This window comes from Bison bison, unplaced genomic scaffold, assembly GCF_000754665.1.
Source record: "Bison bison bison isolate TAMUID 2011002044 unplaced genomic scaffold, Bison_UMD1.0 scf7180017864508, whole genome shotgun sequence".
NCBI classification, from domain to species: Eukaryota; Metazoa; Chordata; class Mammalia; order Artiodactyla; family Bovidae; genus Bison; species Bison bison.
The window spans coordinates 11,146,686-11,162,162 of record NW_011495064.1 but is presented as its reverse complement, the minus strand read 5'-3'; the positions used below and the strand labels follow the sequence as shown (position 1 = coordinate 11,162,162).

The 15,477-nt window shown below is 42.2% G+C and overlaps 1 protein-coding gene across 1 annotated transcript in view; it reads left to right on the top strand.

Annotated features, from left to right (window-relative positions):
* Positions 1 to 15,470, top strand: part of MTHFD2 (methylenetetrahydrofolate dehydrogenase (NADP+ dependent) 2, methenyltetrahydrofolate cyclohydrolase) — a 21,600-nt gene extending 6,130 nt beyond the window's left edge. The window contains exons 2-8 of the mRNA XM_010829735.1: positions 3,295 to 3,479; positions 10,630 to 10,752; positions 11,158 to 11,310; positions 11,725 to 11,832; positions 12,947 to 13,039; positions 13,429 to 13,554; positions 14,980 to 15,470. Coding sequence (XP_010828037.1) covers positions 3,295 to 3,479; positions 10,630 to 10,752; positions 11,158 to 11,310; positions 11,725 to 11,832; positions 12,947 to 13,039; positions 13,429 to 13,554; positions 14,980 to 15,143 — 952 coding nt within the window. The 3' untranslated portion in view covers positions 15,144 to 15,470. The remainder of the gene's footprint in view (positions 1 to 3,294; positions 3,480 to 10,629; positions 10,753 to 11,157; positions 11,311 to 11,724; positions 11,833 to 12,946; positions 13,040 to 13,428; positions 13,555 to 14,979) is intronic.
* The last annotated feature ends 7 nt before the right edge of the window (positions 15,471 to 15,477 follow it).

The window sequence follows — 15,477 nt, the reverse complement described above, 5'->3', positions numbered from 1 at the left end:
TGTTGATATTTCTCCCAACAATCTTGATTCCAGCTTGTGCATCATCCAGCCCAGCATTTCTCATGATGTACTCTGCATGTAAGTTAAAGAAGCAGGGTGACAATATACAGCCTTGACATACTCCTTTCCTGATTTGGAACCAGTCTGTTGTTCCATGTCCGGTTCTAACTGTTGCTTCTTGACCTGCATACAGATCTCTCAGGAGGCAAGTCAGGTGGTCTGGTATTCCCATCTCTTGAAGAATTTTCCACACAGTAGTAATTGTAATTATTATAATTACAATTGTAATTGTAGTGATCCACACAGTCAAAGGCTTTAGTGTACATAATCAATGAAGCAGAAATAGATGTTTTTTGGAATTTGCTTGCTTTCTTGTGATCCAACAAATGTTGGCAATTTGGTCTCTGGTCCTTCTGCCTTTTCTAAATCCAGCTTGTACCTCTGAAAGTTCTCAGTTCACATACTGCTGAAGCCTGGCTTGAAGGATTTTGAGCGTTACCTTGCTAGCATGTGAAATGAATGCAATTTTGTGGTAGTTTGAACATTCTTTGGTGTTGACCTTCTTTGAGATTGGAATGAAAACTAATTTTTCCAGTCCTGTGGCCACTCCTGAGTTTTCCAAATTTGCTGACATATTGAACATGGCAGTTTATCCAGGTCATTAAGACCTTTTTTGTATAGTTCTTCTGTGTATACGTGCCACCTCTTCTTAATATCTTCTGCTTCTGTTAAGTCCATATCATTTCTGTCTTTTATTGTGCCCATCTTTGCATGAAATGTTCCCTTGGTAGCTCTAGTTTTCTTGAATAGATCTCTAGTCTTTCCTATTCTATTAATTTCCTCTGTTTCTTTGCATTGTTCACTTAAGAAGACTTTCTTAGCTCTCTTTGCTATTCTCTGGAACTCTGCATTCAGTTGGGTATATCTTTCCCTTTCTCCCTTGCTTTTTGTTTCTCTTCTTTCCTCAGCTATTTGTAAAGCCTCCTCAGACAGCCACTTTGCCTTCTTGCATTTCTTTTTCTTTGGGATGGTTGATCACTGCCTCCTGTACAACATTAAACCTCCATCCATAGTTCTTTAGGCACTCTGTCTACCAGATCTAATCCCTTGAATCTATTTGTCACCTCCATTGTATAATCATAAGGGGTTTGATTTAGGTCATACCTGGATGGCCTAGTGGTTTTCCCGATTTTCTTCAATTTTAGCCTGAAATTTTTCAGTAGGTATTGTCCAGTATATTGTTTATTGGTTTAACTGCATAACATCATTTAAATATTTAAAAGTACATATAGATTAAAAGCCAATTCACTAACTGGGAAATGATTCAAAACATTTGACTAGATGCTAACACGGGCAAAATATAAACTACAAATGGAATATAAGCATAGAGAACAAACTAACATCATAGCGGTGAGAGATCAAATAAAACATTGCAAGTTAATGGCATTTTTTTTTTCCTACAGTTGTCAGACATCAGGAGGCAGGATGGTATAGCATTAAGAACCTAGACTCTGGATTCAGAAGAGCTAAACATGGCATCTAGTGACATGACATTATGTCAAGTACTAATTATCAGTTACTTAAATTCTCCAAGTTTAGATTAATGGTAGTAATTATTTCAATCAATTTTATTTTCTTAAATATGTAGCTGGACACAGATTTACCACTTGAACCTCTCCTTCAGATTTTAGTTGTCCCTCGATTAGGAACTACGTAGTCTAATCTAAACTTTTAGTTTGGGAAAGTTTTTTTTCCAGTTTTCTTCAGAAGTAATTGACATACATCACATCCTTAGTAACTCAGTGATGAAGAATCCACCTGCAATACAGGAAATGCATGTTTGATCCCTGGGTCAGGAAGATCCCCTGGAGAAGGAAATGGCAACCCACTCCAGTATTCTGCCTAGGAAAAACCCATGAGCAGAGGAGCCTGGTGGGCTACAGTCCATGGGGTCTCAGAAAAGCCGGACATGACTTAGCAACTTAATAATTGACATACATCTCTGTGTAAGTTTAAGGGATACTGCATGATGGTGTAATTTACATACATTGTGAAATGATTACCACAGTAGGTTTAGTTAAAATTCATCATTTCATATAGATATATGTTTTTTAAAAATATTTATGTAATCTTTGGCTGTGCTGGGTCTTTGTTCCTGCGCGCATTCTTTCTCTAGTTTTGGCAAGCCGGGTTACTCTCTGGTTGTGGTGCTCCAGCTTCTCATTGTGGTGGCTTTTGTCTTGTTGTGGCCCATGGGCTCAGCTGTCCTGTGGCATGTCGGATCTTCTGGGCCAGGGATCAAACCTGTGTCCCCTGCATTGCAAGGCAGATTCTTAACCACTGGTCGCCAGAGAAACCCTCATATAGATACTGTTATAAAAATATAAAAATTCTCCTTGTGATGAGAACTCTTAGGATCTCTTATTTTAGCAAGCTTTCTATATATTATACAGCAATGTTAACTAAAGTCTTCACTGTATATAGTACATTATGTCCCTGCTGCTGCTGCTGCTAAGTCGCTTCAGTCGTGTCCGACTCTGTGCGACCCCATAGACAGCAGCCCACCAGGCTCCCCCGTCCCTGGGATTCTCCAGGCAAGAACACTGGAGTGGGTTGCCATTTCCTTCTCCAATGCATGAAAGTGAAAAGTGAAAGTGAAGTCGATCAGTTGTATCTGACTCTTAGCGACTGCATGGACTGCAGCCTTCCAGGCTCCTCCGTCCATGGGATTTTCCAGGCAAGAGTACTGGAGTGGGGTGCCATTGCCTTCTCCGACATTATGTCCCTAGTGCTTGTTAATCTTATAACTAGAAGTTTGTACAGTTATCCTTCAGTATATGAGTAGGATTGTTTCAGGAACTCCAAGGATACCAAAATTCCCAGATGCTCTAAGTCCTTTATAAAAAATGGCATGGTATTTGTATATAACCTATCCTCCCATATACTTTAAATCATCTCTAGATTATTTATTTATAATACCTAATACCATGTAAATGCTGGGTAGATAGTTGTAAATACAATGTAAATGCTATGTAAATAGTTACTAGGTGCAGGGCAAATTCATGTTTTGCTTTTTGGAATTTCCTTCCAAGTATTTCCAACCCGTGGGTTGGTGAATCCTTGAATGGGGAACGAATAAATAGAAGGGCCCACTGTGCCTTTTGACCATCTTCTTCCAATTCCTCCTCCCCTTCCACCCAAAGTTATTGGTACTTAATGACACTTTCGTAGTCTTTATTTATTCTTTACAAAAATTCAAGCCATGTGTTTTTGTGATTCTGTTGCCTTCTGCAGAAATGAAGCTGTTATCATTTCTGGAAGGAAACTTGCTGAGCAGATCAAGCAGGAAGTGCGGCAGAAGGTGGAAGAGTGGGTGGCGTCAGGCAACAAGCGGCCACACCTGAGCGTGGTTCTGGTTGGAGAGAATCCTGCGAGTCAGTCCTACGTCCTCAACAAAACCAGAGCAGCTGCCAGCGTGGGTATGTGTCACTCTCAGACCCCAACTACTGTTAAATTGAGATTTAATCGGAGGCAAACTATTGTAACTTACGTTTCTTTTTTCTGCTTAGAAAACCCAAACAGAGGAGGCTAATGCGTTCAACTGAATCCAAGTATTTGTCAGAAAGGAGGTTTATAGACTAGGACTGGAGGAATATGGTTGGTTTCTTGGTGTCTTCTGGAATGTAATCTAAATTCTGTTACAGGCCAACTTTGATAAGTGACCTTGAACACCGTTTACATCTGCTTTCCTTGAGCAGTGAGTCTGTGACTAAAGTATTTGAGCATTTGGTTGAGGAGGCCTCAGTGAATTGGCCTAGAATATAGTCATGGATTTGCAGGAAATGACTCTGGCTTCTTTGAAATAGGCTGTGGTTTCTCCACCAGTGGTTCCAAAGCCAATTAAAGCATACAGTTTAGCCGTGGTTGAGGGTTTGGATGCAGAAGGAGCAGGTCTGAATGATGGGAGGTTTGGGTTCTAGGTCTCACTGTCCTGGAGACTGTGTGGCCACAGATCAGAGGTGAGTAGGCTCAGCTGTGCCCCTGCCTGCTTCTCTGTGGGTCAGTGGTCTGAGCACTGTGTGCCCACCCTTCTGAAGGGCTGTGAGACCACTGCACCATGAGCCCTTGGCATACTCTGTTCTTTATCACTGAGGATTGAGGCCTCCTGCCCTCTTCATTGAAAAACCTTTAGGTTTCTCTAGTAGTTCAGTGGTGAAGAATCTACCTGCTAATGCAGGAGACCCAAGTGTAGTCCCTGATCTGGGAAGAGCCCATGTGCCATGGATCTGCTAAGCCCATGCCCCACAACTATTGAGCTTCTCCACAAGGGAAGCCTTGTTGCAATGAGCCTGCGCACTGCAGCTGGAGAGCAGACCCCACTGACCGCAACTAGAGAAAAGCCCACGCAGTAACAAAGACCCAGCATGGCCAGAGTAATTATAAACAAAATTATAAAAGTAAAACCTTTAGAACATCTAGAAACTAGTAAACTATGGCTTTCTAAAACTTTGGAATGGGAGGTAGCATGGTATAGTGGAAAGAACATGGACTTTGGAACTGCAAAGACTGGCTTTGTCACTAGCTGGCTTATATTTCAGTTTCTCTGAGCCTTGTCTATAAGATGAGGTTAATGAAGATTATGTAGAATAATACATAGAAAGTACCAAGCTAGTACTCTTTTAGTGTTTTGTTTGAGAAGTTACTCAAGGTTACCTCTGTGAGCCTGTTGAAGCTTTCCAGCTACCAGGGCGGTTGTGATGATTAAAAGCCTTGCTGATAGCGTGGCAGGCAGTGTAGCCTTGCCCCAATAAATGCCTCTATTTTATTTTATTCTTTTATTCTTCGAATACTTTTGCCTAAAATTTTTTAGAAGTTTTTACTGGAGTATACTTCTTTTTACAGTGTTGTGTTTCTTTCTTCTTATAAGAAAGTGAATCAGTCACTGTTCTTCAGTCACCAGCCGTGTCCAGCTCTCTGCCACTCCATGGACTGCAGCGCTCCAGGCCTCCCTGTCCCTCACCATCTCCCAGAGTTTGCCCAGTTTCATGTCCATTGAATCGGTAATGCCATCCAACCATCTCATCCTCTTTTGCCCTCTTCTCCTCCTGCCCTCAATCTTTTCCAGCATCAGGGTCTTTTTCAATGAGTCAGCTGTTCACGTCACGTGGCCAAAGTATTGGAGCTTCAGCATCAGTCCTTCCAGTGAGTATTCAGGGTTGATTTCCTTTAAGATTGACTGGTCTTTTTTCCTTGTTTTCCAAGGGACTTTTGAGTCTTCTCCAGCACCACATTCTGAAGGCATCAGTTCTTTGGCGCTCTGCCTTATTTATTTTCCAGCTCTCACATCTCTTCATGACTATTGGAAAGACCATAGCCTTGACTCTACAGACCTTTGTCAGCAAAGGGATGTCTTTGCTTTTTAACACACTGTCTAGGTTTGTCATAGCTTTCCTGCCAAAAAATAGTAGTCTTTTAATTTCATGGCTGCAGTCACCATCCACTGTGATTTTAGAGCCCAAGAAGAGGAAATCTGTCACTGCTTCCATCTCCTCCCCTTCTCTTTGCCATGAAGGGATGGGACTGGATGCCATGATCTTAGTTTTTTTAATATTGAGTTTTAAGCTGGCTTTTTTCCTCTCCTCCTTCGCCCTCATCAAGAGGCTCCTTAGTTCCTCTTTGCTTTCTGCAATTTAAGTGGTATCATCCACATGCCTGAGGTTGTTAATATTTCTCCCAGCAATCTTGATTCCAGCTTGTGCTTCATCCAGCCTGGCATTTTGCATGATGTACTCTGTGTATAAGTTAAATAAACAGGGTGACAATAAACAGCCTGTCATACTCCTTTCTCAATCCTGAACCAGTCAGTTGTTCCATGTCTGGTTCTAACTGTTGCTTCTTGACCTGGGTACAGATTTCTCAGGAGGCAGGTAAGATGTTCTGGTATTCCCATTTAAGAGTTTTTCACAGTTTGTTATGATCTACACAGTCAAAGGCTTTAGCATAGTTAATGAAGCAGAGATAGATTTTTTCTGGAATCCCCCTGCTTTCTCTGTGATCCAGTGAATGTTGGCAGTTTGATCTCTGGTTCCTTTGCCTTTTCTAAACCCAGCTTGAACATCTGAAAGTTCTCGCTTCATGTAGTGCTGAAGCCTAGCTTAGAAGATTTTGAGCATAACCTTACTAGCATGGGAGATGAGTGTAATTGTCCAGTGGTTTGTACGTTCTTTAGTACTGCCCTTCTTGGGAAGATGATTGATCTTTTCCAGTCGGTGGCCACTGCTGGGCTTTCCATATTTGCTGACATATTGAGTGCAGCACTTTAATAGCATCATCTTTGAGGATTTTAAATAGTTCTGCTGGACTTCCATCACCTCTATTAGTTTTATTGGCAGCAGTGCTTCCTAAGGCCCACTTGACTTCACATTCCAGGATATCTGGCTCTGCGTGAGAGACTACACCATCGTGGTTATCTGGGTCGTTAAGATCTTTATTGTACAATTCTTCAGTGTATTCTTTCCATCCCTTCTTGATCTCGTCTGCTTCTATTGGGTCTTTACCATTTCTGTCCTTCATTGTGGCCATCTTTGGATGACAGGTTCCTTTGATGTTTCTAGTTTTCTTGACGGGATCTCTAGCCTTACCCTTTCTGTTGTTTTCCTCTGTTTCTTTGCACTGTTCGTTGAAGAAGGCCTTCTTGTCCCTCCTTGCTGGTCTCTGGAACTCTGCATCTAGTTGGTATACCTTTCCCTTCCTCCCTTGTTTTTTGCTTCTCTTCTTTCCTCAGCTATTTGTAAAGCTGTCGTATGTATACATAGATCCTCTCTTTTTGGATCTCCTTCCTATTTAGGTCACGCAGAGCATGAAGTAGAGTTCCTGTGCCGTACAGTTGTTCTTGTTGTTGTTTAGTCACTGAGTCGTATCCGACTCTTTGCAACCCTGTGGACTGTAACACACCAGGCTCCTCTCTGCATGGAATTTCCAAGTCAAGAATTCTGGAGTGGGTTGCCATTTTCTTCTCCAGGGGATCTTCCCTACCCTGGTGTCAAACCCACATCTTCTGCATTGGCAGGTGGATTCTTTACCCCTGAGCCACTAGGGAAGCCCTGTGCTATATAATAGGTTCTCATTCATTATCTCTTTTATACAGACCACCTTACTTGCCTCCTGAGAAATCTGTATGCAGGTCAAAAAGCAACAGTTAGAACCAGACATGAAACAAGAGACTGTTTCCAAGTTGGGAAAGGAGTATGACAAGGCTGTATATTGTCACCCTGCTTACTTAACTCATATGCAGAGTACATCTTGTGAAATGCCAGACTGGATGAAGCACAAGCTGGAATCAAGATTGCTGGGAGAAATATCAATAACCTCAGATATGCAAATGATACTGCCGTTATGGTGGAAAGCGAAGAGGAACTGAAGAGCCTCTTGATGAAAAGTGAAAGACAAGAGTGAAAAAGCTGGCTTAAAACTCGACATTCAAAAAAGTAAGAACATGGCATCTGGTCCCATCACTTCATGGCAAATAGATAGGGAAACAATGGAAACAGTGACAGACTTTATTTTCTTTGGCTCCAAAATCACTCTGGATGGTAACTGCAACCATGAAATTAAAAGATGCTTGCTTCTTGGAAGAAAAGCTATGACAATCCTCAGATCAGATCAGATCGGTCGCTCAGTCGTGTCCGACTCTTTGTGACCCCATGAACCGCAGCATGCCAGGCCTCCCTGTCCATCACCAACTCCCGGAGTTCACTCAGACTCATGTCCATCAAGTCAGTGATGCCATCCAGCCATCTCATCCTCTGCCATCCCCTTCTCCTCCTGACCCCAATCCCTCCCAGCATCAGAGTCTTTTCCAATGAGTCAACTCTTCGCATGAGGTAGCCAAAGTACTGGAGTTTCAGCTTTAGCATCATTCCTTCCAAAGAAATCCCAGGGCTGATCTCCTTCAGAATGGACTGGTTGGATCTCCTTGCAGTCCAAGGGACTCTCAAGAGTCTTCTCCAACACCACAGTTCAAAAGCATCAATTCTTTGGTGCTTAGCCTTCTGCACAGTCCAACTCTCACATCCATACATGACCACAGGAAAAACCATAGCCTTGACTAGACGAACTTTTGTTGGCAAAGTAATGTCTCTGCTTTTGAATATGCTATCTAGGCTGGTCATAACTTTCCTTCCAAGGAGTAAGCGTCTTTTAATTTCATGGCTGCAGTCACCATCTGTAGTGATTTTGGAGCCCAGAAAAATAAAGTCTGACACTGTTTCCACTGTTAACCCGTCTATTTCCCATGAAGTGATGGGACCGGATGCCATGATCTTCGTTTTCTGAATGTTGAGCTTTAAGCCAACTTTTTCACTCTCGACTTTCACTTTCATCAAGAGGCTTTTGAGTTCCTCTTCACTATCTGCCATAAGGGTGGTGTCATCTGCATATCTGAGGTTATTGATATTTCTCCTGGCAATCTTGATTCCAGCTTGTGCTTCTTCCAGCCCAGCATTTCTCATGATGTACTCTGCATATAAGTTAAATAAACAGGGTGACAATATACAGCCTTGACGTACTCCTTTTCCTATTTGGAACCAGTCCGTTGTTCCATGTCCAGTTCTAACTGTTGCTTCCTGACCTGCATACAAATTTCTCAAGAGGCAAATCAGGTGGTCTGGTATTCCCATCTCTTGAAGAATTTTCCACAGTTTATTGTGATCCACACAGTCAAAGGCTTTGGCATAGTCAACAAAGCAGAAATAGATGTTTTTCTGGAGCTCTCTTGCTTTTTCCATGATCCAGCGGATGTTGGCAATTTCATCTCTGGTTCCTCTGCCTTTTCTAAAACCAGCTTGAACATCAGGAAATTCACGGTTCACATATTGCTGAAGCCTGGCTTGGAGAATTTTTAGCATGACTTTACTAGCGTGTGAGATGAGTGCAATTGTGCGGTAGTTTGAGCATTCTTTGGCGTTGCCTTTCTTTGGGATTGGAATGAAAACTGACAACCCTAGACAGCATATTAAAAAGCAGAGACATTACTTTGCTGACAAAGGTCCGTCTAGTCAAAGCTATGGTTTTTCCAGTAGGCATGTATGGATGTGAGAGTTGGATCTTAAAGAAAGCTGAACACCGAAGAATTGATGCTTTTGAACTGTAATGTTGGAGAAGGCTCTTGAAAGTCCCCTGGACTGCAAGAAGATCAAACCAGTCAATCCTAAAGGAAATCAGTCCTGAATTTATTGGAAGGACTGATGTTGAAGCTGAAACTCCAATACTTTGGCCACCTGCTGCGAAGAACTGACTCATTGGAAAAGACCCTGATGCTGGGAAAGATTGAAGGCAGGAGGAGAAGGGGATGACAGAGGATGAGATGTTTGGATGGCATCATCGACTTGATGGACATGAGTTTGAGCAAGCTCCAGGAGTTGGTGATGGACAGGGAAGCCTGGTGTGCTGAAGTCCATGGGGCCACAAAGTGTCGGACAGTAGTGAGTGACTGAACTGAAACTGAAAGCTAAGCAGAAAAGAAAAAATAAATTAAAAAAACAAACTAAAAGAAAAGCTCTGTGTGTGCTCCTTCCACTAGGGTCTGCTCTTGAAGCTGGCCCAGAGCACACGTGTCAGCACAAGCTGACTGGAGCACAGGCTTCCATGGGCATGTCCGCAGGGGCTGGAGCAACTGGAAGAAGCCTTGGAGGTGGGCAGCCCTCTGCCTGCCTGGACCCATGACTCACGGAGGCTTTGAGCAGGGGTGGTGCTTGGGTCCACTGGGACCCCAGCAGCCAGAGGAGGCCTTGGTGAAGGTGGGGCTCAGGCTGGAACCCCAGCAGGCTTGCCAGGGCCTGAGCAGAGTGGGGAGACTGTGGCTTGAGAGGTGAGCGAGCCTGCCACACCTCCTGGGCAGGCGTGTGCTCCCATTACTGCCCGAGGAAGCTGGGTTGGTGGGCCGGGAAAGGTTCTGCCGTGGTGGCCCCACCCTTCATGTGCCACTCAACAATGGTGCCTTGCTCCCATTGTGGTCCAAGACCCTCCTCCCACCAACACCCCAGGCCATCCCCTTACCACCAACTGCTGTCCCCTCCCCGGATCCACTCCCCAAATCCCACTCTGCAGCACCCAGCCCTCCTCCCCACCATGAGACACACAGACTGGGGTGTGAAGGGCTGCGGCATGGACTGTATGCACAGGCTCCACTCCATCCTGCCCCCCACACACTGGCTGCTGCGTTCCCCTCTCATCCTGAGGTCCCCCTAAGATCCTTGCCTTTCCCTGCTGACCCCCCACTGTGAGGATGCTTCCCTGAGTGTGGGATTGCTTCCTCTCCCCCAGCTTCCCCCAGGGGTGCTGGTCCTGTCCTGCCTCCACTGTTCCCCACTTCCTTCCCACACCCTACCTGGGAAGGACACTAAACAGAAAAGAAAAAAAAATTTTTTTCTTTCTGAAATAAAGATTGCGCTGGGACTCCTCCCATCCCCCTAGGTGTCCGAGGCCCTCTGCCAGTGCCCAGCACGCGCTCCAGAAGAACTTCTCCGACGCACCTCTGACACAGCGTGAGGAGACGTGAGCTGTGTGTTCTCCTCCTCCGCCATCTTCCATAGTCTATTTTTTTTTTTTAACCTTGAAAATTTTTTATAGGAATCAACAGTGAGACCATTCTGAAACCAGCTTCCATTTCAGAGGAAGAACTGTTGAATTTGATCAATAAACTAAATAATGATGATAATGTAGACGGCCTCCTTGTTCAGCTGCCTCTTCCAGGTGAGATTTACATAGCTCTATTTAAAATGATCTCTGAGGCATGGAGAGGCTTGTTTAGTTTATACAATTGGCTCCTCATATGTATTTGTCTTAAAGAAAGGGGAGGTAAACTCAAGAGAGTGAGTATGTTGTTAGATATGGGACCGACCTACTCAGAATACCAATTACTCCCTGACTTGGTATTGAGGTCTTAATACAAAGGACAGTGGAGGGAAGTGGTTTGGAGAGGACAAGAGGACACTGGTTTGGTCTTGGCATTTGGCTTTGCTTGCTGTGTGTTCCCAACGCACAGATGAATAAGTTGTGGGGTGAGTTATAGAAGGGGACTGGGTTTCGAGTACGCTGGAGTCAAGCAGTGCTAACTATGCAACAGTGACTTGACCACTGCTCTGATTTCTTTTTCAGAGCACATCGATGAGAGAAAGGTCTGCAATGCTGTTTCTCCAGACAAAGATGTCGATGGCTTTCATGTAATTAATGTAGGGCGAATGTGTTTGGACCAGTGTTCCATGTTACCGGCTACTCCATGGGGTGTGTGGGAAATAATTAAGCGAACTGGTAGGTATCTCCATCTCAGTATTATCAAAACATACTTACGAAATGGTAAAAATTCCTACAGAACAAACAGTGGAAACCCCCCCTCAGATCATCTAGTCCTACTCCCCAGAGCCTAACTCCCTTAGCAATTGCCTGCAACTGTTTTTGCTGCTTCATCCAGAAAACTCTGAAGGAAACTTAAGCTTTGATAGTGGTGATGGTGCACATTCGTATAACACTTTGCAGCTCGTGTTTCCTTTCAGCTTTCACTGTGTGTAGCAAGTGATGGTTCAGTTGACGGATGAGTCAATAAGCTGATGATTTCCTTCATTATCACAATTAGAGTCACATCCTAAGGTGTCAGTCTTCCTTTTTCTTAGGTGCTCTAAGATAATCTGGCACTGTGTGAAACGCAAATATATTCATTTTTCATAGGCATTCCAACCCTAGGGAAGAATGTGGTTGTGGCCGGAAGGTCAAAAAATGTTGGCATGCCCATTGCAATGTTGCTGCACACAGATGGGGCACATGAACGGCCCGGAGGTAAGAATATTGCTCTCGGGAGGGTGTCCTCCTCTCCCTTGTGAGAGAGACTGCCCTGTGGATGCTTGGAAGTGTTTGTTAAGCTTTATTTGTCTTTGTTATAGTTTTGTTAATAGGTACTTTGGGAGTAATCTTTGTGGAGGAAGATGTACTCAGTGTTACTCGAGAGTTAATTTAATATTCACTAGTATGGCACCCCACTCCAGTACTCTTGCCTGGAAACGCCCATGGACGGAGGAGCCTGGTAGGCTGCGGTCCATGGGGTCGCTAAGAGTCAGGCACGACTGAGCGACTTCACTTTCACTTTTCGCTTTCATGCATTGGAGAAGGAAATGGCAGCCCACTCCAGTATTCTTGCCTGGAGAATCCCAGGGATGGGGGAACCTGATGGGCTGCTGTCTATGGGGTCGCACAGAGTTGGACACGACTGAAGCAACTTAGCAGCAGCAGCAGTATGGAACTAGTTCAGAAGTAGATATGTCTCAGAAATTTGAGTTTTGAGTGGAAGCATGGTTATAGACAATTAGAATTTTCAGTTATGGCTTTGATAGTTGGAGTTAAGAAGTATAACTTATTCAAAATTAGTATCCTCATCTGTGCCATTTGATAGGAAAAAAATATCTTAGACCATTGCAAAGGATTGAATTCATATGACTGTAATGTGTCATCATTATGTCAAATTCTGTTAATTTGAGAAAAACTCTCAAATCAAAGTTATATGATTATCATAATATGACCATACATGATTATATCAGAGATAAAATATATCAGAACTAAATATTTCCACATATCTTTCAGCACACTTTTAAGAAAAATCCTTGAGTAATTCTAGTGACATTTTGTTTAGAAAGACTGTTAAAAGGGATAAGGAATAAATCTAATGATATATGACTCCAAAGGGTAGAGCTAGGACCAACAGGTAAAAGTTACAAGAAATTGAGTATTAGTTTTATTGTTATTTTTTAATGACAATTGGCTGCCCAGAAAGTATAGTGTAAGATTTGTCAATTATTTTTTCAGAGGTCTTGAATTTCTGGCATGGTTTGCCTAATTGAGATCTAATCCATTCCTAGCTTTGATTCAGAAATCAAGACATCTGTTTTTTAACTCATAGGCGATGCCACTGTCACAATATCTCATCGATACACTCCTAAGGAGGAGCTAAAGAAACATACAGCTCTTGCAGATATTGTGATCTCCGCTGCAGGTAAGAGCACCAGGGAGGGGGTGGAAGTACCTTGCTCAGAAAAGGAAGATGGACCTCTTATCTTCGAATTTGCCTGCTGCCCTGTCGTTTTATTCTGTATTCCCCTAGGTTTGACCATAATGTCAAAGCTGCTTACAAAGATGAGAGTTGTGGTTGGAATACCGATTTCTGGCTTTCTATTATATATTTGATGGATAAATGTTATTTCTACAGCCTCAAAATATTTCTGTTCGCTATATGAAGTTTAATTGTTTCCCTGGTTAATAGTTTTTATCAGTTTTTATAAAACAAGCTAATTCATTCTTGCAGGTATCTTGAAATTGATAAGAATCTTACAGGTGGGATATTCTTTTCAGTACTAAATTGATCATTCCGATCTCCTTTTTTAGGTATTCCAAATCTGATCACAGCAGATATGATCAAGGAAGGAGCAGCTGTCATTGATGTGGGAATAAATAGAATTCAAGATCCCATAACTGCTAAACCCAAGTTGGTTGGAGATGTGGATTTTGAAGGTAACTTTTTAAAATATAAAAATCAATAAATACTACTTTTATTGAACAATTAGGGCAGACTATTTACTTTTTCTTTAACTTTTATACTTATATTACCTTGGTTATTACCATTTATTATCATTTTTACCATTATTATCATTATTACCATTTATTATCATGCTTTCCATGATAATTAAGAGAAATCTTTTAAAAAATTATAGTCATTCTAGAATTTAGGTGTTTGTATCATCAAATTATGGAGAACAAATATAAAGTTTTCAGGAAATTTCTTTCTTCTCTTTAGGGTTATTCTATAATGAAAACAAGACTTTTAATGAGTCTGAAAATTTAATGAAGTGATTTTTCTAAACCATTGAGTTTCCTAAAAAGTATTACAGACTTCTCATTTTCATACTGAGAGAAGAGATCTCAGACTTGCAATATTAAAAGTCCAGGAAAAAGCCATATTACTAAAATTTTGGAATTCCCTGATAGATTTCTCCTTTCAGTTCTGAATTTATCTGAATTTTATGCTGATAATTCTATTTCTAGCTTTCTATTTCTTCTCAAGCAGTCAGACCCAAGCCTAGGTATCTAAGTGATTTTTCTCTTTAGGTTGGATTAAAAAAATTCTTTTTACTTTCCAGAAAATTACTTTGCTTGGTGCTTTGGGCAAACAGTATAGTTAAATAAATAGAATAAAATTAAGAAAATATTGTAAGCAGGTTTTAATTGAAGTAATCCTTATTATTATTATAGTTACACTTCCATACAGTTAGCTACTGAGATGTTTCTTTTTAAATTGATTTAATATGGAGGAAAAGTATGGCTGGTTATTTAAGTATATTCATTGAATAACTCTGCTTATTATATGTATGTTATTTTATTATTGGTTTTTTTTTTTTTGGCCACACTGCACAGCATGTGGGATCTTTGTTCCCTGTGAGTGCTCAGTTGCTCAGTCATGTCTGACTCTTTGCAACCTCATAAACTATAGCCCACCAGTCTCCTCTCTCCATGGGATTTTCCTGGTAGGAACACCAGAGTGGGTTGCTGTTTCATCCTCCAGGGGATCTTCTGACCCAGAGATTGAACTCAAGTCTCCTGTGTTGCCTGCATTTCAGGCAGATTCTTTACCACTGAGCCACCGGGGAAGCCCTTAGTTCCCTGACCAGGTATCAAACCTGTACCCCCTGCAGTGGAAGCTCAGAGTCCCAACAACTGGATCGCCTGGGAAATCCCTAAATGTGTGTTACTTTGTTAATATGTTCAAAAGCCCTTGTTCTTGGGTATTGTAGATGTGATATTTTTTTAATGAGTTTGAGGTTTATTGAGATGCTTATGTATATTATTGCTTTTTCTTTGACTGTTTCTTCCATGATATGTTAACGTACATAGAGTTCCTTTGCCATAATTAAAGAGTTTGCCTGTCTTATCTCTGTGTAGGAGTCAAGAAGAAAGCAGGTTACATCACTCCAGTCCCTGGGGGTGTTGGTCCCATGACTGTGGCAATGCTGATGAAGAATACCATTATTGCTGCAAAAAAAGTGCTGAGGCTCGAAGAACAGGAAGTACTGAAGTCTAAGGAACTTGGAGTAGCAAGTAATTGACTATTGTGTCTTCTGTGTCATGAACAGCACTCCAAGCCAGTTCAAGAGGAAAACCAGGTCAATAGACATGCAATATTTTTTCTTTACTTACATGGCTTTAAACAATGCTTTGTATTTATTGTAAGCTTAAATGAGTGTGTGTTTGCACACGTAGCTCTGCAGTAACCTACCAGGGAGCATGCCACTGTCATGCTGGGTCATGTGATCCAACCAAGAGAAACATTACCCTAGAGATTCACAGGGAGGACCCTGTCCCCCTGAGAATGGCTGCTTAACTTTGTCAGGCCTCTTCAGTTGAAATTTGTCTTCTTTAGAAAGGCAGCTGTGCTCACCG